Source organism: Monosiga brevicollis, genomic scaffold (assembly GCF_000002865.3).
Source record: "Monosiga brevicollis MX1 MONBRscaffold_27 genomic scaffold, whole genome shotgun sequence".
Lineage (NCBI taxonomy): Eukaryota > Choanoflagellata > Craspedida > Salpingoecidae > Monosiga > Monosiga brevicollis.
Genome location: NW_001865064.1, coordinates 541,527 through 564,465, shown reverse-complemented (window position 1 = coordinate 564,465; position 22,939 = coordinate 541,527). Strand labels below are relative to the sequence as shown.

The window sequence follows — 22,939 nt, the reverse complement described above, 5'->3', positions numbered from 1 at the left end:
TACGCGCTTTTTCAGAGTAGCAACTTCTTCCTGCAGATTGGCCCGCCACTCACTCTCCATCATGAGCTTGGTTTCCACCTCGGTTTTTTCCCCATCCACCGTCTACAAGCACGCAAGATCAGGTGAGCCAAGACGGTGTGTCCCCGGCCACCAAAAAGCTAGTAAGAGCCAGATCTGACCTTGAGTCGCTGCGTGACTTGCACCAACGTCTTCTCCAGCCGCTCGCGTGCCGTCTCGCCGTCGCCGAGCTTGGAGGTCAGACCCTGGATTTCACCCTGATATTGATCGCACTTGCGCTGAATTGCATGCGTCTGCACACGCCCAAAAGGTCACTTCAGTGAGCACGATGCACATGCTTCGGGTGGTATGAACCGTGGCTCTCCTCTCTCGCACCTTTTCATCGGCTTCCTTGGCTTTGTCTTGTAGTTCCTGAACGCGTTGTTCCAGAAGCGTTGCATGAGCGTTAACATGCACAGAACTGACAAGTTTGCGGCATGGACCCGAAATCATCCGGGCAGAAAAGGCGCACCTGCACGGTGGAGAGCATCTGCAAGTTGAGGCCCTTGACATCCTTGAGCTGCTTGCGCAAGTTGTCGTTGGCCTCTTGCCGCTGAGCCAACTTGGCTTCGAGCCCCTGCACTTGATCGCTCAATTCATCGCGCTTCTGCTTCCAGGACACCAATTCGCGCTCCATCTCCTCGCGCAGCTGCTGCTCTTTGGCCATTTGTTGGGTCGTCGCGTCCAAGACCTGGCTCAAGCCTTCGCGCGAGACGTTGTACGTGGCGCGCTCAGTGGAAATGTCTGCCTCGACGGCTTGAAGCTGTCACACGAGCACGAGCACACGCCTTGACTGTGAGCACGATGCGACGCCACCCAAGAGGCCAAGGCCAGCGAACTTACACGGCGATCACACTCTGCCCGTACACTTTGCACCTCCTGCTCATGACACAGGGATCGTCAGATACATGAGTCATGTGGCAAAAAACGTGGCTCAGCAGAGACGACAGGGGGGATGAATACGAATACAAGCAGCCAGTCTCTTGAAAGAGCACCAACTGGTTAGTCATAGACAGCCGTATGACCAACCTCTTTACGTTCGGCGAGTTCTTGCTGTAGCTCGGTAACCTTGGCTCGGGCTTCGTCGGCTGCGGCTTGAGCCGCAACCAGCTGCTCCTTGGTCTCCGCCATTTCATGATTGGACGAGAAGAGCTGTTGCTCCAGCTTGCGATTGTGCTCACGCAAGCGTGCGTTTTGATCACTCAAGGCCCTGATAAAAGCACAGCAGGTGCACTCGGTCAGCACGAGGAGCCGTGCTTGTCAAAAGCGCGGCAGGCGCGATAGGCAAGAGCGGGGAACAGGCGTGGTCACGCACGTGAATGTTTCTTCAGAGAAGCGCGCGTCCTCCTCGTCGGGATTCTCTGCGGTGGCTGGTTTCAGATAGTTGCCATCCTATAGTCAATGAGTGCCGGTCCCAGTTTGAGCCTTGGCGCGAGCGTAGAGGCTGCCGTGCGTCCATCGTGGCGCGGCCAGCGCGGTTCAAGAAACGGCAAACCTTAAAATAGAGACTGAGGTCCAAGACATCTGTGTCCGTGTCGAGCTGTTCGGCGGGGCACTCAAGATCGAGCTCCAGGGTTGCCAGGCCCATGAGCAGACCGGCTAGCACTACCGCGTCCTCTGACCGCAAAAAGGCCCAGGGCTCGAACCTACAAGTTGTACCACACAGTGAAGAAGAGAGACATCAATGATCGAGTGAGGAGGGGGGGGAGGAGGACATCGGCTGCTAAAAAACGTCACGAGGCGTGTGAAGGCACATACGCGTCGTGCAGGACGGCTGGGTGGTCTGCCGCAGTGCGCACGAGCTCTGAAATGAGCTTGTGCTGGGTGGCCTGCCGAAGGCAGAACCGACCTCGGCCCTGGTTCGTGCGCAGGGCCGGATGGCTGCGCGCTTGCTTGACAATACTAACAAGAGTCACTTGGTCGGGACCGAGGGCGGCCGCAGGCTCGGCCAGCTCGGCCAAGAGCCCGCCGCGGTCGGCGGCATCAAACAAGGCAAAAACGTCCCGGTTGGCGGCAAGGGCACGCTTACGCACACCATGGCGCAGCACGGCCTCAAGCACGAGTAGAAGCTTTTCAGTCACACATGTGCGTTTATCGATGCGTGCGTGCAGAATACATGGTAAGCGTTTGGCCGGGCTTGGTCCAAAGAACAAACAGACTCGGATGGATGAGGCAGCGAGAACCAGACCTGGGCCAAGGGGCGGTGCGAGTCGTGAATGGGCGGGGCCAATCCAATGGTGGACTCGATCATGGTTTTCAGGGCAATCTTACACATGTTGAGCTGCGCAGCACGCGGCAAAATGAGGTCAAACCCACGAGACTGGGTTCGGCAACAAAGAACACGAGGCGGGGGCTTGCATGAGAAAAGAGGTGGGGTGCATCTGACCATGTTGGCGCATTCGCGTCGGTGTCCCTCGGCATCGGCTTCGGCTTTGAGTTGCTGGCGGCGCTCTTGGTCTTCCCGGGCTTGGGCCGCGGCGCTCGTACGAGGGTTGCTGCCACTCCGCGCCGGGCGAGACTCTTCAGCCGGCGTCTCCTCGCCGCCTGACCCGCCTTCCTCGGACGTGCTCCCAGTCTACACCACGAGTATCAGGGAAAGAAAGTGAGAAGCACATCAAAGGCGCTGCGGTGTCCGGAAAAAGTGTGGTACGCACGTTGCCACGCCACTTGAGCTTGCGAAAAAGGCCGCGGGACGCAGCAGGAGTGGTGCCATCGTTGGTCACACGCGCAGCGGCAGGTGCGTTGGTGCGGGTCGGGGAGGAGGGGACAACCCGCAGACTGCCACTGCGGGCAAGTCGTGAGACGTCCTCCGTTTCCGTTGGGGGCGGTATGGCCACGCCGATCACCTCCTAAGACCATGCGTGTACATCATGGTGAGGAGTCTGCGGCGGACAGCAATGGAGGCGAGCAGCAACGGCGGCTAGAGACCTGGCCGGGGAGGGGCTCATCGCCGGGCTGCGCAACAGGTACGGCATGCGTTTCGCCATCGGGGCCGGGCTTGAGGGAGGTCAGGCGCTGGGAGCGCATCTTTTCAATCAGCTCGGCGCGACGGGCTGCGGCTGCACCCACCTGTTTTGGAACAAGGAGGCGAGAATGGTGGGGGCAAGTGAAGGAGATGCAAGACCGGCGAGCGTGAAAAAAAAAAAAAAAAGAAGGCGGTGGAGACGAGGTCCATGAGCATGTGAGGGTGTGGATGCCAAAATTTGAACAAGGTCTTCGGCCAATGGCCTGCGCGATGGTACCTCGGGCACGGTGAGGCCCGGGCTGCTGGGCACGGCATCAGACGCATCGGCTGCATCTGGCGCATCAAAAGCGTCGGGAGCATGGGTTTCTTGCTGTTCTTCTTCAGCCGTTGGGCCCGGGCTGCCGGGGTCCTAACACAAGAGGCCAAGCACGTGGGATGACGACCGGTCCATGAGAAGGGCTCCTATTGCTGAGCGCGACGGTCGGGCTCGCTCGCACCAAAACACGCACCTGAGCGACGACTGCGTGCGCAGCATCCTCCCGTTCATCAGATTCATCAGGCACCGAGCCACTGCTTGGTGGCGAGGCATCCGGTCTCGCCGATTCAGCTGCTGCCGCCTCATCCGAGTCGGCCATAAAGCCGATGCCGCGACTCGCGCACACACACACACACACACACACACACACACACACACGCACGAGACTATTCAACAGCTGGGTGTATGGTTATGCGCAGGTGTATGCGTTTATACGCGCTCGCCCCACACCGATAAAAGCCACAAACTGGCAAAGAACACCCTGAAAGCTATCGTCCGTGTACAAATCCGTGGGCTCGGACGCCCTGAAATGCCGGCGATCGTCACGTCGGCGCTGCCACTGTGTGTGTGTGTGCACGTCTCACTGACACAAACAAAATCAAGAGATGTGCTTAGATGACATAATTCAGGAAGAGATGTGAGAGAACAAGGTGAAATCGGTCAGAGATAAAAGGTGAGATTAGAGGTTTGCACGATATGGTGACCTAGTAATCATTTACAACAAAGCAGATTTTAGAGACAACTTCGTATTTTAGAGATACATCTCAAGGATGAAAGATTGTCGAGAGATAAACGTCGTTTGAGAGATCTTAAAAGAGAGATGAAACAAGTCAACAGTTCACAGCGCGAAGGGACTGTGTGATACATATCACACTTTCATTTTCAACCAGAATGTTAATGTCAGACGATTTTATTGTGTCTGAACTCGGCACAGCGATCGATCAGATCAGCCGGACTCTCTCGATCTCTCTCGCGATAATCTCTCGATCTCTCTCTCTCTCTCTCTCTCTCTCTCTCTCTCTCTCTCTCTCTCTCTCTCTCTCTCTCTCTCTCTCTCTCTCTCTTGATCTTTTCCTAGAGATCGAGATCGACGAGTCGGCAGGGGGAAGGGCGGGTTCTTGGCTTTTTTTACATTGGTTAGGATCGCAGTGAGGACTGTCGAAGAAGGAGACATGAGGTCCAGGCTGCATCAGCACGCTTCCTGCAGCGCTAGTGTCGATGTTGTCTTTTTTCTCTTGCACCAAACCCATGGGCATGGGGGTGGACGGTTGGGGCACTCACTCGCCGGCAGCGCGCAGACTCATGAGTGAAGGTCGGGACCAGGTCACAAGCGGATTCTACCACGATGACCCACAAAGGTGTGCGGCCTGCTGTGGCGTTAATGTCGAAAAGTCATGACATGGAATGTCCACACACCTGTAAAGTTTGCTGGCGTGTACACTTTCAGACTCGCTCGTAAAATGGGCGGATTCAGACGGACAATTCAATGCAATGAGCAAGGGACCGTGAAGCAAGGCCTGAAGCAAGGAGCATTGCTGTACTGCTCATTTTTCTGTCTCCAGTGGAGGCAGCAACGTTCAATGATGCCAAACAATCGGAACGCTACGGCCAGAGAAAGGCTGCGAAAAAAACTTTCCGACCGGCAGAAACTTGCCACGTTGCGGGCCATGATAGCAGGCTTCTTGGCCGATCATGCTCTTTTTGAAATCAAGCAAAACAACAGCGGCGACCTTTTTACGTATAATGCGCTCATGACCTGGCGTCCAACGGTCGTTAAAGCGATTTCGAAAGAGCTGTCGACTGATCACCTGACGTCGATCCAGGCACGTTTGAAAGACGAACATGAACAGCGTCTGCGCGAGCTCATCATCGAGCAAGATGGCGACGATGATAATCAAAAGCTTCAAAAGTTTGTGCGAGACTTTCTGATCAACGTCGGACAAGCAAATGGCCAAAATATTTCCATCAAGTTGAATGGTGAAGTTGCCATTGATTCGGATTCGCTCGATCCTGAAGTGCGCCACAAGGTCGAGGCTTTTTTTGGACGTCGTGTGGGTGCCATCCGAATTCCCAGCGAAAAAGTTGTTGCCAACAATGCCCCCACGAATCTGTCTTCTGTCTTGAAAGCTGCCTTGGGTCACGTTGATGCTAATGGGCGCGAAGACGCGGTCAGAAATATCATTAAGGGCATTACGAATCAAAAGAACAAGAAGCTTTGGACCAATTGCCATGCGAGCGTTCTGGACACTGTGCTCGTATGGAACATACACGCGAAGCTGGCTGAATCATATGCAGAATGGTGCCAAGGTCCCTCTCGATATGACACACAAACGATCCTGTGCGAGAAGCTCAGCGCGGTAGCAGGTGGCCTATTAGTGCACAATCAGCTCTCAAGGCCAGTCCTGACTGAAGACGTCTTGGAGGCAACGGCAAGCTTGTTTGAAAAACAAATTGGTGTTTCTCAATGGAAAGAAACGCTTTCAAGCGTGCTCGCAGCTCTCAAGACCAAGCGAAACAAATCGGTGGCTCATGCGATTCAACGTGCAAAAGTTCAAGAGGACAACCCAAACACAGGCGCATCATTTCTCGCCCTAGATCAAGCACGGCTGAGCAGCAACGTTGCTGGGTTGTGTTGGCAAATGCCATCCAAACCATCAAACATCGACTTGAAACATTTGTTCGCACACGTCAATGGAGTGTCGAGCATCCTTTTGTATGATCTTGGCTTCAAGTCCTACTTTCGCCCGACCGACGCAATCCCCGTCAACTTTCGAAGAGTTGACCGGCCACAGAACAGCGATCCTCCTGTCGATTTTGAATGCAATGCTCTTTTTTATCTCAGCCCAAGCTCCTGCAAGCTTCAACTGGCCTTGCGTGATGCGATCATTGTTCGTGACGTAGCGCAGACCGTCTGCAACATCAGTCAGGCAGGCACAGATCTATGGCCGACCACACACGGCGTGAAGGAAAGTTTGGTTGAACTCTCTTTTCTCGCCGCCAACATATTGCATCCATCCATTCTGAAAGATTGCCCCTGGCTCTTTGACGCGGTAAGGTGCATGGCATGGCGTGTTTAGTGTGTTACAGGACTCACACGATGTTACTGCTTTCGATAGGACAACTCCTTTAAGGTTCTAAGAAATCGCTTGGAGAAGCTTCACGACTACTTTTTAGGGCATCCGACCCAACGCTTGTTTTTCAAAAAACAGGCGTCTGGATTTCTAGAGGAGACAAATGAATGTCTTTTAACGTTCAAAAAAGCAAGCAGCCTGATCGCCTTGTGCAAAACAGTCATCACCAAGATTATTACAAGAGCAGATGATGACTGGACCGTTGACAGGCTTGTTGAGCGAAGCAAAAAGACTCAACTCAATATCGTGATCAAGTGTGACCCCCCATCCACGCAGGTCAAATGCAAAATCAACGAGCACGATGCCCCTCAAGACCTGGTGGTTGAGGCTGACATGGAGCCTGCAGATGATACAAGTATCATGTGTCTGACTCAGACGGTGAATGCCGACGTTCGCTTGAGCATCGAGATCACAATCAATCGTGAAGGAGCTGAGCCACAGGTGTGCCAGCTTGACTATACCCCAGTGGGCGCACTTCCCGTGGAGCCTTTGTACATCAACATCTAACAACCCGACACCAATGCTTTGAAGAACTGCTCGATGTTTTAGTGTCTCGCTCCTTCTGCTCCCAAATTGATACCTTTGGATGTTTGTATCCGATTACTCATAACAGTCTCCCATCTTTCCTTGCTCTACCCTTGTCCTCACACACGCCTTGAGCTCAATCTCACTTTCAAACACACGCACACCACAAACCATTCCTCCTTGAGCCAGCTCCCACCCTTGGTGACATTCTGACAAGCAAACAGCAAAATGCAGCAGCAGACTGCAACATCCTAATCGGCCGTGTAGTACACCACCAACTCGGGATACATTTGGGCATTCTCAAACATAATGACCTCTTGAAATCGCCCATGCGGCGTCGCAATAACCGAATCGTATCTGAAGAAAAGCCAGGCGCAGCAGTCGGCAGGTCAGATGCAAAGACCAACACGCATCAAAGGCCGACTCTGTCCCGCGCACCCACCGTTCGTTGTTCGGCGCACTGGGCAGAAGCGGGGGTGCCAGCGCCTTCGAGTTAGGCGCTTCATCGACATAGGCTTGGCCGAGCAGTGCTCTCGTCACAATGAGCATGCGTTCACCGTTGGGGCCAGCCTTGGCGTACTGATGGGTCTACATGCAAGTCAACACACAATACGTCAGCACAGCAGCATTTGAATGAAGAAAATAGCAAGGAGAAGCCAGTGCTGTCAGACCTTGCCAGGATGATCCGACAAATACGTGCCGTGCCCAAAGCGATGACCTCTGCTGCTGCCCGCAAAGCGATAGTCGAGGCCCAGGCGCACAATCTTGTCACGCAGCGATTTGTCGGCGGCGATCCCGTGGAGCAGCAGCCGCTCCTGACAGGATGTGTTGCGAAGCAAGGCCGGAAGGCCTGGGAGCGCATCCACTTTAGCCGTTTGAAGTTGATCGCAGTGCCTCTGACTCGTGATGCGATGCAACATCTCCCGTCGCTTTGCACTATAGCGCTCCCACAACACTGGGTTTTCGACGCGCTTGACCCGCCGCACTGCAATCGTGTCCGGTCCTCGCCCGTCACAACTCAGCTGTTCTAACAGGTCCGCCACCTAGCCACACCCGGGTTTAAATCAGCCTGCGGATCAAAAAAAAAAAGCAATTGCATTCTCGAACAACACACCTCCTGCACAAGCTCAGGCGCATCGCGCAAAACATCAATAGCTGGCCCAACTTTGTGGGCGACGGGTTGCTGCGCAATCAGCCCGGCACTAAATAGGCTGGGGCGTCCCTTTGGATCAGTGGCAAGCAAGGCCCGCGCTTCACGATACAGATAGCTCGCAGAATCACACATCTGCATCGAGTAACACCAAATAAGGTTTGATCATGAAACTAAGAGAGCAATGCCCCACTGGTCAGTTCCGAAGTCGCGCTTACCTCAGCCGCCAGGTGTGGAAAGCTGCAATCTGTGCCTCCTGCTTGGAAATTCCATTTGCATTTGTCAACCAGCTGATCCGTGGGTAGACGAGCAGCGGGCACTGTTTGTGGAAACATGTAGGTATTGTAAAGAACGCAGCCAAAGGAAAAGGCATCCTGCGCCGGGCGCGCACCCACACAGCCGTCACCAAAAAGCACCTCCGGAGCTACATATCCGGCCGTACCCGACGATGCAGTGGTTGTACATGGTAGCATTGTGGCTTCAGCGGCGGCCTTGGCCATGTCAAAGTCGCCAAGCCGGACAACCGGCCGATCCTCCTCACCATCCAGCATGACGTTGCTCAGCTTGACATCCCGATGCACCAAGCCTTTGCTGTGCATAAAAGCCAATGCTGCGCGCAACTGATTCATCAAACCCGTAATCACGGCCGAGGTGGCCAGGTGACGCGCTCTGCTAAGCCACTGCTGCAAATCTCCCTGCGTACACCACGGCTGCACCAGGTATGCGCTGGGGTGGCCATTGTGCACGTCCACAAGCGTGCCGAGGACCGGGATGATGTTTGGGTGCTCCAGCTGACGCATGGCGCGGAGTTCACGGAGAAACGTGCGGCACTGATCATGCTTTTGTTGCCGAGCAAAGGCATACTCTTTCACGGCCAAGTCTTGCGCGGAACAGTTGGGCAGCGCGGCGTGGGCTTTGTACACTTTGTGGTTCTGATTGTAGTATAGGTCAAGCTGGCCCAGACTGGAGAGCGTCAACGCCTGATTCACTTCGGTCATGACCTCAAAGATGAGACTGGCGGGCAGGTCAGGTCCAAGCACTGCACGAAGGTGTGCTCCCAAGGAGCTTTGTTCGGGATGCAGCAATACCAGTAGGGCTGGGAAGTGCTGATGCAACAGCTTTGCCAGCTCTGCGACACGATCCACGTGTGGCTGAGCAGCCAACTGATGGCGCAAGGTGGTCAGACGTTCTTGCTTGTCTTGCACACCAGCTTCAAGCCCAGCACGCAGCTCATCTGGAGCAAAAGTCAAGAATGCTTTGGTCGCCTGGATTTGTTGCTGTAACTTGGACATTTCTTCGTGTGCAGATACAATCCGGCTTGCGCTGTCCCGCGTGATTTCATTGATACAAGTTTTGCACAAAGCCAGCACGGACAGCGTCGTGGTCTGCCAGTCAGCCATGTCCTGCAGCCTCTGCATCAAAGCCAGCAACTCGTGATGCACAAATGCCAGGTACCAATTCAGGTGGAAATAGTCATGCGTTCCTACCCAGATTGCAAGCTGCTCCAGACCATTGTGTTCGGGCACACTCAGCATCTCGTGAGCTCGACAGAGCTGCTTCCACGCCTCGGGCAGCGCCTTGGCTGGAGGCGGTTCGCTTACATCCGAGCATTGCGTGCATCGCCACAGCGTGACCACGCACTGAATCATTTCGGCAGCCCCTGCTTTCGCAACAGCACCCAGGGAATCGATCAGCGCCAGTGTCAGGCGCTTGAGGTTGCTTTCAGTGCTATCAAGCAGCTTTTGGCGCTCAGGCCCGATGTTGCGCGGCATAGCAAGTTTGTTCAGGGCCGTTGCAATATCGGCGGGGGGCGTCTTGGGTGCAGATGCCGGCGCAGTAGGTGGATCGGGAAATGTTGCCAGCACGGTCTGGAGCTCGTGAAGGACTGGCTGCAGCTCAAACTGGTTTGCAAGGTCATGCAGATCTTGGAGCACTGATTCCACGGCGTCGGTCTTTGGATCCAAGTGCCTCAAACGATTTTTCAACGCTTCGGGCGCCCGTAGTGCCTGATCAAGCGAGTCGACGGCCTGAGTGATGATGACCTGAAGGGTGGCACAGTCCATCACAGATGCCTCTGCCGGTGCTTCATTGATGATTTTTCGAATGTCATCAACCGCCGTTGCGAGCTTGGGGTCGCGCTTGATGGTACCACTGATCAGGGCATCGAGGTACGGGAAGGGATGGGTGGTGGTGGGCCCGGGCAGGAGTGGCTTGAGCCAAACGTGCACCACCCCCACAACATGGGCTGTCGTCTATGGGTAGTGTGGTGTCAGTGGTCATGAATACGTCAGATACGGAAACAAGCAAGAATCGCAGTTGAAGACATATGAGGAGAGGACCCACCTGCATAGTAGGTGTATCGCCGGGTAGAGGTGGCAGCCAGGCAGGAAGTTGTGCGAGACGAATCTCGTGCGCAACAAACACATCCTCCAGCTTGGTGTCATGATCGCTTAGGTGAACCAGATCAAGGGGCGTTTTACCTTCCTGAGCACACAGCCATAACAGGAAGAAAGATGAATGACCAAGAGCAAAGAGCAAGAGGCGGGTACATGGGCGAGCGACAAGCGAGTTGTACGGTGAAGTCAAACGGGTGGACGCAAAGCAAAAAAAAAGGAGAGAAGGAGAGGAGCACGCGCGGCGCAACCAAGCACAGACGGAATATCATTAAAGTGCGAGGTACTGACGGCATTTGCAACGTATGCATCGGCGCCATGCTTCAATAGCATCTTCACCACCTCCACATGACAAAGTCTACAGGCCCAGTGCAATGCAGTGTCCCCCTGTAGGTTGATCCACCACCATTGTAAACAGGTGTAGCAACACCATGATAGCACCATGAGCGGCCCGTATGCCAAATACCATGTGTCAGCAGCAAATGCACACCAAAGGGGAATGGAGCAGGTACTGACGAGGTGCTTGGCGTTGGCATCAGCGCCATGCCTCAATAGCATCTCCGCCACCTGCACATGACCGTTGAAACAGGCAGCGTAGAAAGATGTGCCGATCTACCGGTTGTGGTACCACCATGTAGACAGGTGCAGCATCATCATTAACCATTTCGCACCAGAGGTCGAATACCATGTGAACATGTGAACGCGAGTGTAACGTCACGACCAAGCAGCAAACGTACACCGCCTTTGTAAGTATTTGTGGCTTGAATACGTGGCGCGTCCCAACTGCTCAACAGCTTCAGGGCCTTTTCTGAACTTTGTTGAAAACACGCATTGTACAGCTGCTTTCCATCTTCACTCATGGTCATGGGTTTTTACCACGATCCGCTTCCAGACTTTTGAACAATTCTCATAAGACCCAGGTCCAGTTCCTAAACCAAATCCAGCCAGTTGAAAGGGGCGGTGTGGGTCAAAACGGCAGTTGGACAGCCAGCCTTGATCCCCTTTCCTCCCCTTGATATGGCGAGTGACTCACTCTTGAGTATCATTCGCGAAGCGATATCATCGACGTTTTTTGCTTGGCTCAGCGCACGATGATGAAGTCAGTGGCAATTGCACCTATGGAAAACAAATGCAGCAACGCTCAATGACTCTCACCCAAGCCCCGACCTGGCATTTCCGTATCGCCCGTGAATAAGCAAGACAAACTTTGTACGAACAGCCAGCACGCCCAGCACACACCGATGCGATACCATACTCGCTGAAACTGATGCTGAGGCCGATGCCAAAAAAAAAAAAAAATAGAGTAATAAGTCAAAGAGAAAGAGAAGTTCAAAAACCTTTCAAATGGCAACGCGACAACCACAACAAAATGCATCAACACCATGTGCACAAGCTGAATCCTCTGCTGGCTTCTTATATTGGGAAGACCCGTCCGTGCATCTGTGCATCTGTGCATCTGTGCCTGCCTGTGCCGTGCGTGCATCTGTCTGTCTGTCTGTCTGTCTGTCTGTCTGTCTGTCTGTCTGTCTGTCTGTCTGTCTGTCTGTCTGTCTGTCTGTCTGTCTGTCTGTCTGTCTGTCTGTCTGTCTGTCTGTCTGTCTGTCTGTCTGTCTGTCTGTCTGTCTGTCTGTCTGTCTGTCTGTCTGTCTGTCTGTCTGTCTGTCTGTCTGTCTGTCTGTCTGTCTGTCTGTCTGTCTGTCTGTCTGTCTGTCTGTCTGTCTGTCTGTCTGTCTGTCTGTCTGTCTGTCTGTCTGTCTGTCTGTCTGTCTGTCTGTCTGTCTGTCTGTCTGTCTGTCTGTCTGTCTGTCTGTCTGTCTGTCTGTCTGTCTGTCTGTCTGTCTGTCTGTCTGTCTGTCTGTCTGTCTGTCCTGTCTATCTGTCTGTCCTGTCTATCTGTCTGTCTATCTGTCTGTCTATCTGTCTGTCTGTCTGTCTGTCTGTCTGTCTGTCTGTCTGTCTGTCTGTCTGTCTGTCTGTCTGTCTGTCTGTCTGTCTGTCTGTCTGTCTGTCTGTCTGTCTGTCTGTCTGTCTGTCTGTCTGTCTGTCTGTCCTGTCTATCTGTCTGTCCTGTCTATCTGTCTGTCTATCTGTCTGTCTATCTGTCTGTCTGTCTATCTGTCTGTCTGTCAGTCTGTCTGGCTGGCTGGCTGTCTATCTGTCTATCTGTCTGTCTATCTGTCTGTCTATCTGTCTGTCTATCTGTCTATCTGTCTATCTGTCAGTCTATCTGTCTGTCTATCTGTCTGTCTGTCGATCTGTCTGTCTATCTGGCTGTCTATCTGGCTGTCTATCTGGCTGTCTATCTATCTGGCTGGCTGGCTGGCTGGCTGGCTGTTACTTTCGGTCGCGGTCATTGTCACCAATATCATACATATCAAACCCTGAAACGAGCTCAGGCGCGATGACAGCAACGCAATCCTTAGAAGCGCTATAGGTTGAAAATCGGAATATGCTGCAATCAAATAGAGCACGAACATCGGTGCTGGGGCAGGTCGTGCTCTGCACTTGTCTGTCAGGCTCTACGACGTGTCAAGGCCAGTGGATTTAACGCTAACATAATATTGTGGTTACATTTACAGGCCGTTGCTGCCTTGACATGGACGTGTCTGCTTAATTGGGGTCTTGGTTTCGTTGAAGATGTTGGTCGAATACAGCAGCCAGATGGACTCGGCAGAAACAGTGATCTATTTAAGATGCGCGCTGTCAATTCCTCCTGAACGTCAGCCTTTTGGCTTGTGGTCTTTTCATCACTGGTCACTTGGGGCAGTCGTGCTGGTCTTGTTGCACACAAAAAGACAGCTCGACCTCCCGCAGCCTCCACCTAATCCTGCCCCCGTCGTCAATCGGGCTAGCTGGGAAGGCACCCTAATCATTTGGCGCACCCTTTGGTGGCAAGCTTGCACCCGTGTCGTCAACGCCTGCAGCCATTCAAGTACCAAAGTTTGGAGTACGTTTCATTGGCAAATTTGCTGCACAGTCATTCAAGAAGTTGTTGCACGGGTTAGAGGTCACTTTGCAGACTCAAACCTGCCGTCTGCGCCTCTCAGGTCTGAATGAGGGCGATGGTTGTGCTTTTCAAAATGCACGAACCCAGAGCGAAAGACAGGTGAATGTTTAGGCTTCCGCGCAGAGCACCAAAAAGTACCTGGCATCTGGCTCCAGAACGGATTTGACGCTACCACCTGGCAGATTTCGACAATGCATTCCAGCCCCATACACCAGCCACTCGATGGTGATACAGATTGTGCCCTCGCCTTTGGGCTTGCCCGTGCCCCGGCTCGAGTCGGTACGAGGACAAGATGCGGAATTACGGTTTTGAAGCGGACAGGTTGAGTCACCGGCTGCTCAAAGATACGCTAATTGATGATGGGCCTGGGTATATGGAAGGTCGGGAAGCAGGTTTTCCGGTGGGCAAGCAATCCAGCTACAGCAAGGGACAGTCCAGCTCACGAAACGGCATTCTGATGCTTGTCGGGCTGTTTTGTGTGATTCGAGCAAACGCACATTCATCATGGTGTCCTGCAGGTGGGGGTCGTTATAGTTTTGAACGCAATGACATTTTCCCCTCAGTCTTGGCAGTTTTGGATAGAGTTGGACCTGGATCAGGCCCTTGCCAGCTTGTAAAAGGAATCAGGAGTAGAACCATTCAAACCCCAGCGCTACTCGCCAAGCTGTGCAACTCCGACTCCAACATCAAGTCGTTATGGCACGCCAACTCTACAGTAGAGCCCTGATACTTGTAAAAAGCAAAAAAAAAAAAATCCCCAAAAAAAGCCACAAAAAACCTTTCTTCGTATCCTTATTATTATTACTTACATGTGGTACTTTTACCGTTCCTTGTTCTTAGACTTGTTTTCTCTCCTCTCGCTTAACCTTAAACTCGCTTGAATTCCCTCGGTCGCACTCTCCGTTCTTCTGTCACTCCGCCTCCCCGCCCCTTCGTCTGTCTCTCGATCTCTGTGTGTGTCTCTGCTCACTCGCAACTCTCGTCTCTGCTCACACACACATACACACACCTCTTTGAATGGACATACATCGGATGTACGTACGTCCGCAAACACACACACACACACACACACACACACACACACACACACACACACACACACACACACACACACACACACACACAATAAAAAAGGAGCACACCCAACTTGACCTAACGGATCACTGGACCACTCCTCCCTCCTCCTCCTCCTCCTCCTCCTGCTGCTGCTGCTGCTGCTGCTGCTCCTGCTGCTCCCCTCCTCCTGCTGCCTGTACCTGCCCCTTTACTGCCCCCTCTCTGCATTTTTTTTCTTCATCACCTCGAACCACACATACACACATACAGACATACAGACAGACACACACACGCTTATCTTCTCCTCTTTCTTCTCTGCCGCACGATCACTGGGACTGCTCTGCCCCTTCCCCCCTTCTGAGGGTTTTTATTTTTCTTCAAGCCAGCTTTGCCGGTTCTTGCTTGTTGCGCGGCGTGGTGTGGGTTGGCGTCTGCGCGTGGACGGACCAGGATGAGCGGGGAAAAGGAGTCGTCTGGGACGGTTCGACGAGTGCTGGGTGGGGCCTACATTCTCATTATTGTGTGCGGGATCTGGGCCGAAGGCGTGGTGCGGGGCAATTTGCTGGTCCCGGGGGAGGCAGCTGCCACAGCAGCGGCGGTGCGCGAGCATGAGGCGAGCTTTCGGGCCAGCCTGCTGGCCGATGCCATGATGGTCCTCTGCGACATTGTGGTTGGCGTCTTGTTTTACACCCTGCTGCGCTTGGCCCACCCAGTCTTGGCGCATTTGGCCCTGGTTCTGCGGTTGGTGCAGGCGGCTCTGATTGGCGCCAGCTTGGTCTTGCTCTCCGGCACGCCGCTGGCGGCCCAACGCGGGCAGGACGACCTGGCTCTCCTTCTGACCGAGCTCCATGCCACGGGCTACGACGTTGGTCTCATTCCCTTTGGCATCAATTGTCTGATCATGGGCCTCCTCCTGCACCCCAAGCAATCGGTGGCTGCCACCCCCTCGCTGCTGCGGGCCCCGCGTCCCATTGCCTGGGGCTTGGCGGCCTCGGGCCTCGTCTATCTTCTCGGCAGCATCTGTCGTCTCGTGGCCCCCGACGCCCGCGGCCTGGTGGAGCCATTCTACGCCATTCCCTTTTTCTCCGAAACCGCCCTGGCCCTCTGGTTATTCTTTGCCTCGACCTAAGCGGCAAGCGGCAATGACATGGCGCTGCGATCGTGTCGAGTCGGGGCGCGTTTTGGACCTGTGTTTTTTTTTTATGCCTGCCGCTTGCACCGCCAGAGGTGACTGACGTCTGTATTTGAATTGGCATGCGCGATTGATATTTTTTTTTTTTCTTTTCCTTTGGAGTGTGGCGTGGGACTCTTCTGGCGTGTGACAGAGTGTGCCATACGTCGGACGATCCTGGCACACACGTCCACGTCCACTGGTCTCAGCCACCACCGCTTGCATGATCGGGACACCAAAGTCCGCATGTCAAGCTCATACTTGCACCAAAACCTTGGCCGCACGCCCTCTGTCATGTCCCTCAACTGGCCAAACGGCCCGTGAGCGCCTCGACCGAATAGCTTTCAGAGGCCCTGCGTCCACAAGTCGCCAGGCGCCGTTGATCAGAGACGTTGATGCACTGCCACTGCGACGGACGGTTCAACGGGCAGAGAGAGAGGCGTCATTCCCAATGTGAAAATTCAGAGATGTTCAACCAAACCAGATTGGGTCTAAGCTAGAAAGCAAGGGGAATACAGAGAAGCGTCCCAACTTGTTTCATACTTTAGAGAAACAGGCTAGTCAAGACAAATCGCCGATTATTTGATCCAGCAAACACGCCCTAACAACGATCAGAAAAACACAGAAGAAGGGGAGAGGGAGCACGAAAGCGGGTGTGGCGAACAGGCGGAAAGGCGCAACGGCAGAAATGCAGAGATGCACAGATAGAGAGAGAGAAAGATTGACACAGGCCAAGGCAAGGGCGAGGTCTGCCAATTCACCTGAGCGGTCGATCGCCGCCAGAGACGAGAGAGAGAGAAAGAGAGAGAGGGTTTTTTAGAGACTTTTTAGAGAGAGAGAGAGAGATTAGAGAGACAGAGAGATTTTACGAGAGAGAGAGACGAAAAGAGAAATTTTGAGAGATTTTGAGAGACAGAGAGAGACTTTGAAGAGACAGAGACGGAGACAGAGACAGAGACAGAGAGACACACAAACACAGAGATTTCGAGAGAGAGAGTTCAGAGACAGACCCTCTCGTTGTTGTTCTCGTTGCGTCCAAACACACACACACACACACACACACACACACACACACACACACACACACACGCGCGCACGCAGAGAGGGACGCCGGGACCAGAGGGGCAGTAGTGCCGTGGCGCGGGTTTCCAGTGTAGCTTTAAGGTGTACGGACGTGCGTGGGGGGAGGCACGGTGGTGTGCATTCGCCTTGGAGCAGCACTTGACGTGTGTCTGCATTCGTTTGCCAGGCTGCCTGTTGTGGTTGGCAGGCATTGGACATTGGATGGAAAGGCTACGACCAATCAAAGTCCTAACTCGACCTGCTCGACCTGCTCGACCTGCTCGACCTGCTCGAGGGGGAGCTTTCCTGGGCTGCTTTGCGCTCGTTGCATCGCTCCCGTCTCGTCTCGTCTCGTCGCGTCTCGCTTGGGCCTTGGGCCGCGAGCGGGTGGCTCTGTCTTGAGATCGACGCGCCACCAGTGTCCTTTGATATATCCGACAAGGACGCGCCCTACCTCGCCACGACCAACAACACCACGTTCACCATGTTCAGCCGTGCGCCTCGGCGCTAATCTCCACTGCATCACCACATTCTCCCTTGAACGCCGCCTCTGGCCATTCCTCTCCTTCCTTCTCTTTCCCCTCGTCCTCCTTCTCCGTCTTCCGTCTTTGTGACCTTCTCTCATTGCTTCCCACCCGAGCAAACACGAGCACACACGCATTCAGATCCAATCGTCGCCATGGCCCAAGAGGAGCCACCTGCGGCTCCCGCAGCTGATGGCGTGGCCTCGGAACCCATAGGTCTGCCCCGCACCTCCGTCACCACCTTGAAATAACCCCCCCTCAGACTCTTCAAAGCGCCCCCAAGCAGCTCAACAAATGTGCCTGCCCTTGTTTCTGCTCTGCAGCTTTGAACAACTACGCCGAACCAGCACCCGAACCTGATACTCCGGGACCCCTCACCCCGACCGCCTTTGCTGCCCCACACCTTCAAAGTACGCCCAGGCCCAATCAACCCAGCGGCCCGCAACCCTCGCCCCCGTCTACCCGCTCACGTCTCTGCTCATCACATAGCCCGCGGCACCAACCTGGCCGAATCCCTCTTTGATGCCGTTGACAATGACGAGAGTAACAAGACGAAAAACTTCAAGGTCTCCTTTCTTCAATCCTCATCCCCCTTTATCGCAACTTCCATCCCCGTGGGCTCACGCTGGCTTCCATCAACCCCTCGTCCGTCCCTCTGATCCGCTTGCCAGGTTGTTGTTCGTGTCCGGCCCATGATCATGCGCGAACAGCTGCAAAAACCCTGTCTCAAAGTCCATGACCTTCAGGTCTGCATCTTCCCCACCCCTCCGCCCTGCCAAACACATTCTCCTTAAATTCGGCTTCTGACCGGCGGCTCCCTTTTCTCACGACACCAGATGTGCAAGATTGACCGACCCGCGGCCTTTGGGCGCGAAAAAGAGCACCAATTTGTCTTTGATCGCATCTACGAGCCCAATGCCAGCCAGTCGGATGTCTACGACTCGGCCGTGCGCCCCGTTGTCCTTTCCAGTCTTGAAGGTCGACCCCGCTTGCTCTTAACCGCCCAGCACCAGCGTGCTGCTCCTGCGCCCGCGCCCATTTCCCTTGCCAACGTCAATGCCCCACCCTCCCTTGTCTTGACGCACAACAACTCTTCACTTTTGGCAGGCTACAACGGCTCCATCATTGCCTACGGACAAACGGGCACCGGAAAAACCCACACCATTCAAGGCACCGAAGCAAGTTTTGCACCGTGCAGCCTATCTTTCGTCCCCGCCCCCCCCCCGACTGTTGCCCATTCTTCAGCTTTAACCCCACCCTTCAACCCCAACCCTAACCGCACGGCCAAATCCCGCCATCACAGGAGGCCGAGGACCGAGGCATCATCCCTCGCGCTGCCAGTGAGATTTTCCAGCATATTGAAGGCGACCAGACACCAAACGTGACCTACCTGGTCCGCGTCTCCTTCCTTCAGATTTACAACGAAAAAATTAGCGATCTTCTCAATCCCGACGCTTTACACAACACTGACGCCAAACAGTTGCGCATCCGCTCCGACCCCAACACCGACGTCTACGTCTCTGGCCTGTCTGAACACATTGTCAAGTCTCCGTCCGAAATTTGCGACCTTTTACAACTCGGCACCAAGATGCGGTCCACCAGTGCCACCCAAATGAACCAGCAGTCCAGCCGTTCCCATGCACTCTTCACCGTCATTGTCGAGAAATCACAGGCTGGTACTGAAGACGGTGAGTTTTTTTTTTTTTTTTTTTATCTCTCTCGCTCCGCTTGCCCACCTGCTGCCTGCCCGCCTGCTGCCTGCCCACCCACCGGCGCGATCATCATCAGGTGCGATGCCTCTCACATACATACGATGATGCATTCGTATGGGTCAAACACATTCTAGACGAGGGCAAGAGCGTCACCATCGGCAAATTGAACCTTGTTGACCTGGCTGGTTCAGAACGCATTTCTAAAACCGGCATCCAAGGCGGCAAGCAGCTTGATGAGATGAAAAACATCAACACCTCACTCACCGCCTTTGGCAAGGTCAGCTCAGCCCCTCAAGCACCCATCTACTCAGTTTCAAAATCGTTCACCTCATTGCCTCAGCCTCACGCGCACAACAACCACCCCCCCGCCCCCCCCCCCCCGCTTTTTTTTATTCTCTCCGTTGGTTTAGGTTATCTTGGCTCTGACTTCGCCAGGCAACCACCACATCCCCTACCGTGACTCCAAGCTCACGCGCCTTCTGCAGGGGAGCCTGGGCGGCAACTGCAAAACAACCCTGATCACCGCCGTCACCGCCGTGGCCAACAGCTACCCGGAAACCCTCAACAGGTACGGTCCCGAGGACACACCTGTGCGTTCCTTGCAACAGTGCCCTCACCGTTTCATGTCCCGCCCGCGCCTACAGTCTCAAGTTTGCCAAGCGCGCCAAGCAGGTCAAGAACTATGCATATGTGAATCAAGACCTCAACAACAGCGCCCTCCTTTCGGCTTACGAAAGTGAAATTAAGCGGCTTCGCAAAGCCCTGGCCGATTCCTCTCGTACGCCGCACACCCTCTGCCCTTTGCCCTCCAGGTTCTACGGAAGAATATGATTATCACTCACTCATCGGTCCTTCCCCATGCCTAGGCGGTGTGGCCGTGACCCAGCTTAAGGAACAAAAGCTACGCCTCACCACCGAGAAAGAAGCCATGGCCAACGAGCTTGAAGCCCGCACCGCAGCAGTTGCCACAGCCCAAGAGGAATCCAAGCGCCTTCGGGCCAAGATACACTCCATGGAACGCCAGCTCCTCACTGGTTTGTCCTTGTGCTTCCTTCTCGATTTGGTTCTCAACAGCCTTGTGGGAACAAGTCTGCAACATGCACTTTGTCCTGCTGATCGCGTACCCATTTCAACGCCCTCGTTTGATTCTAGGTGGTGCTGAGATTGAAGAGTCCCCCGAGTTTCATGCTGCCGTCAAGGCCATGGAGGCCAAGTTGGCCAACGAGTACGACGCCAAACTGGCCCTGCTCGAAGCGGAGCGTGAGCAACTCCGAATGGAGCGGCTTGAATTCCAACGCCAACGCGCTGACTTTGTGCGCCAAGCCACAGAACTATCACTTACCAACCCAGAGCTGGCCGCGGCTCCTTTGCTGTCGTCCGAACCCACCGCCTCCAGTATGGATGAGGACATGCGCCACATGACTCTCAGCACGGGTGTGTTACAGAACTATTCAACGCAACCACCCCCCCCGCCTTGGTGGCCTCTTCTCATTTCTTTGTTTACTTTTGTTTAGACTCAACGCACTCTTCCATGGCCTCGGATGCCACCTCTCGCGGCAGCAGTGCCAGCAGCGGTCCTAAACGTACGCCGCATTGCCCTTTACCTTCGGTTGCCTTTTCCTTCTCGCCTCTCTGAATGCCTGGACCCATGTCATCTTTTGCCCGCCTGTGTCTGCCCATGGCTCATCAACGTTGCTACTCTGTTCATCCAGGGGCAGGCCCACCACGGTTCTTGCCTCCACCCCAATCTCCTTTGCGCTCAACACTTCCTCCGACAGCTGAGGTGACTGATGTCGACGCTGATGACCGGGCCACACCCACTCGCGAAGCCGCTGGATCGCGAGCGAGCTATCTCCTTCCCCAGCAGTCTGGCCGTGGCTTTGTACGTACTCATTCCGGCCGGCCCCTCAAGACAACGGGCCGCGCTTCCGCTGAGCTCTCTTCGTCCGAGTCGGAATCAGAACGCGCTGAGCTCAGCCCCATGGACACTCTTCAAACGCCCACCCCTTCGCCGGGTCGGACCAAGGTCACCGTCCAAGACGTTGATTCCAAAACACGTTCAAAAGTTTGCAAGAATCGCCATGATAACAATGAAAGTGACGGAGCCCAGGATCAGGAGGAAACCGAGACAGAAACCTCAGAGGTTGGTAGCATGGTAGTGGCATTCTGACTGTGACCTTGTGTGACAGAAAAAAATTGTTCCTAGTTTTGATGATCGCGTGCTTCCTTCGCACCTTTGGCGCTGCGCCCCGAACTTAGGTGGAGGAGACGCAGCAGCAGCGACAGGAGCAGCAACGTCAACAGCAGCTGCTCAACATGTACATTCGTGCTCTGCGCCACCCCACAACTGGCGTGCCAACGCAGGATTGCCAGTTTCAACTCAAGCTGCACCGCAACGTCTTTCCTGGCCAAGCCATCACCCAGTGGGTCATGCAAAACATGGAAGGGGTGAACGACGTGACGGCCGCCCAACAGACGGGCCAGCAACTACTCGACCTTGGGTTATTTGAGCCGCTGGACCCACAAAAGAGTGACGAGCCTTTTGTTTCCTCGCCACATGTGTTTTACCGCTTCACGCAGTATAGCACCCAGCGCCGCGTGCGTCATGCCGTCTCAGCCTCGCAGGTTGCCGGCACAGCTAGCCCCGCTCCCCGCAGCAGCTCTACCCTCTCCGAGTCAGACTCGGCCGTGCCACACCGCACTCAGGATACCAATGGTCATGATGAGAGCGATACGGGCAGTGGTTTGGAGAGTGCCGGTAGTAACCTTGGCGTCAGCCAGGGCACGGGGCTTCGAGCACGCCTGGCCCGTCTTGGGTCTACACTGCGGGCCGCGACTCACATCCGTGGAGCCGGGCGTCCGAGTCAAACTGAGGCCCGCGCTTCAGGCACGGGTCAGAATTCAGGTGGCGACTTGCTTTCGCCCGGCACAGGCGCCAGTCGCGTGTCGCGGCGTGCGCGATCTGCTTCCACCGGGGCCAGTGGTGCACGACGGGAACTGCTCGGTGGCCGTCTTGGTGAAGCACGCAGCAGCGATGCGCTGGATCGCTCCTTCACCATGAATGGTACCACGGCCGAAGAAGAACCCGCTTCGGCAGACGCTCAGCAGCAGTACGAGGAATGGCAGCAGCACGGTGCCACAATGCTGCACTCGGCGGCCGGCCAGGGAGACCGTGTGGCTATCAAGGCCTTGCTGCAAACACTCGACGTCAACAGCTGTGATGCGCTTGGACGCACGCCGCTCATGTATGCCGCCATTGCCAACCGCGTGCGCTCCGTCGAACTGCTCTTAAAGAGCAATGCAGATGCATCGGCGCGCGACAACAACGGGCGCACAGCGCTTCTCTGGGCGGCCTACTATGGCCATGCCGAAGTGATCCGAGCATTATTGCGCGCCAACCGGGAATTGCTCGGCTTTATGGACCCTGAAGGTCGTTCGGCCATTCACTGGGCCTGCAAGCATCCCTCTACGCGCAGCCTCGATATTCTACTGCGTGTGCGTCAAACTTTCCGGCTTTCTGACCTGGTTTTGTGACTTTTTGTTTTCAATCCCCCCCCCCTTTTTTTTTGTTGTTCTCGTTTTGTTTCTATGCATCTTTTCACGTGTGGTGCTTGGGTCCTGCTTGCTCTTGTTCACGCTCGCGACCCACTCCCTCTTGAACAGGTGGCGCCGCTGGAGCTAATCAACCACCGCGATACGGAACTGGTGACGCCTCTGCACTGGAGCATTATGTGCCGTCATGTTGAGCACCTGGCACGATTGCTGCGTGCTGGAGCTGACTCGACGGTTGCCGATGCCGAGGGGCGCACGGCGTTTCACTATGCCGTATCCAGCGACACTCCGCGATGTCTTCGGGTATGTCCAACCTAG

General features: G+C 54.8%; 7 protein-coding genes across 7 annotated transcripts; 4 read left to right on the top strand and 3 right to left on the bottom strand.

Moving 5' to 3' along the window:
* Window positions 1-158: 158 nt before the first annotated feature.
* On the bottom strand, window positions 159-3,856 carry MONBRDRAFT_33955 (uncharacterized protein; the record flags this gene model as incomplete). The annotated part of the gene is made up of 13 exons (XM_001749001.1): window positions 3,532-3,856; window positions 3,300-3,431; window positions 2,986-3,126; window positions 2,712-2,906; window positions 2,444-2,632; window positions 2,246-2,338; window positions 1,816-2,126; window positions 1,553-1,703; window positions 1,373-1,449; window positions 1,087-1,267; window positions 530-820; window positions 394-429; window positions 159-311 (listed from the first exon to the last, which is right to left on the bottom strand). The coding sequence occupies exons 1-13, from the start codon at window positions 3,655-3,657 to the stop codon at window positions 159-161; spliced, it is 2,076 nt and encodes a 691-aa protein (XP_001749053.1). The 5' UTR covers window positions 3,658-3,856.
* A 1,055-nt stretch (window positions 3,857-4,911) lies between these two features.
* Window positions 4,912-7,058, top strand: MONBRDRAFT_38557 (uncharacterized protein). Its single transcript, XM_001749061.1, has 2 exons — window positions 4,912-6,388; window positions 6,455-7,058. The coding sequence occupies exons 1-2, from the start codon at window positions 4,919-4,921 to the stop codon at window positions 6,974-6,976; spliced, it is 1,992 nt and encodes a 663-aa protein (XP_001749113.1). The 5' UTR covers window positions 4,912-4,918; the 3' UTR covers window positions 6,977-7,058.
* A 187-nt stretch (window positions 7,059-7,245) lies between these two features.
* On the bottom strand, window positions 7,246-11,397 carry MONBRDRAFT_28632 (uncharacterized protein; the record flags this gene model as incomplete). The annotated part of the gene is made up of 8 exons (XM_001749000.1): window positions 7,246-7,351; window positions 7,437-7,582; window positions 7,666-8,037; window positions 8,109-8,279; window positions 8,363-10,396; window positions 10,488-10,628; window positions 11,054-11,149; window positions 11,275-11,397. 8 exons carry the CDS (start codon window positions 11,395-11,397, stop codon window positions 7,246-7,248), a joined length of 3,189 nt encoding a protein of 1,062 aa, XP_001749052.1.
* A 484-nt stretch (window positions 11,398-11,881) lies between these two features.
* Window positions 11,882-12,922, top strand: MONBRDRAFT_28631 (uncharacterized protein; the record flags this gene model as incomplete). The annotated part of the gene is made up of 1 exon (XM_001749060.1): window positions 11,882-12,922. The coding sequence occupies one exon, from the start codon at window positions 11,882-11,884 to the stop codon at window positions 12,920-12,922; it is 1,041 nt and encodes a 346-aa protein (XP_001749112.1).
* A 2,129-nt stretch (window positions 12,923-15,051) lies between these two features.
* Window positions 15,052-16,227, top strand: MONBRDRAFT_33953 (uncharacterized protein; the record flags this gene model as incomplete). The annotated part of the gene is made up of 1 exon (XM_001749059.1): window positions 15,052-16,227. The coding sequence occupies one exon, from the start codon at window positions 15,052-15,054 to the stop codon at window positions 15,727-15,729; it is 678 nt and encodes a 225-aa protein (XP_001749111.1). The 3' UTR covers window positions 15,730-16,227.
* Window positions 16,228-16,598: 371 nt separating this feature from the next.
* MONBRDRAFT_28629 (uncharacterized protein) lies at window positions 16,599-17,045 on the bottom strand (the record flags this gene model as incomplete). Its single annotated transcript, XM_001748999.1, has 2 exons — window positions 16,599-16,694; window positions 16,782-17,045. The coding sequence occupies 2 exons, from the start codon at window positions 17,043-17,045 to the stop codon at window positions 16,599-16,601; spliced, it is 360 nt and encodes a 119-aa protein (XP_001749051.1).
* Window positions 17,046-17,512: 467 nt separating this feature from the next.
* MONBRDRAFT_28628 (uncharacterized protein) lies at window positions 17,513-22,939 on the top strand (the record flags this gene model as incomplete). Its single annotated transcript, XM_001749058.1, has 16 exons — window positions 17,513-17,573; window positions 17,681-17,767; window positions 17,847-17,923; window positions 18,029-18,103; window positions 18,194-18,539; window positions 18,603-18,697; window positions 18,772-19,045; window positions 19,204-19,346; window positions 19,480-19,637; window positions 19,678-19,847; window positions 19,936-20,103; window positions 20,222-20,503; window positions 20,584-20,652; window positions 20,848-21,212; window positions 21,329-22,564; window positions 22,733-22,939. 16 exons carry the CDS (start codon window positions 17,513-17,515, stop codon window positions 22,937-22,939), a joined length of 3,813 nt encoding a protein of 1,270 aa, XP_001749110.1.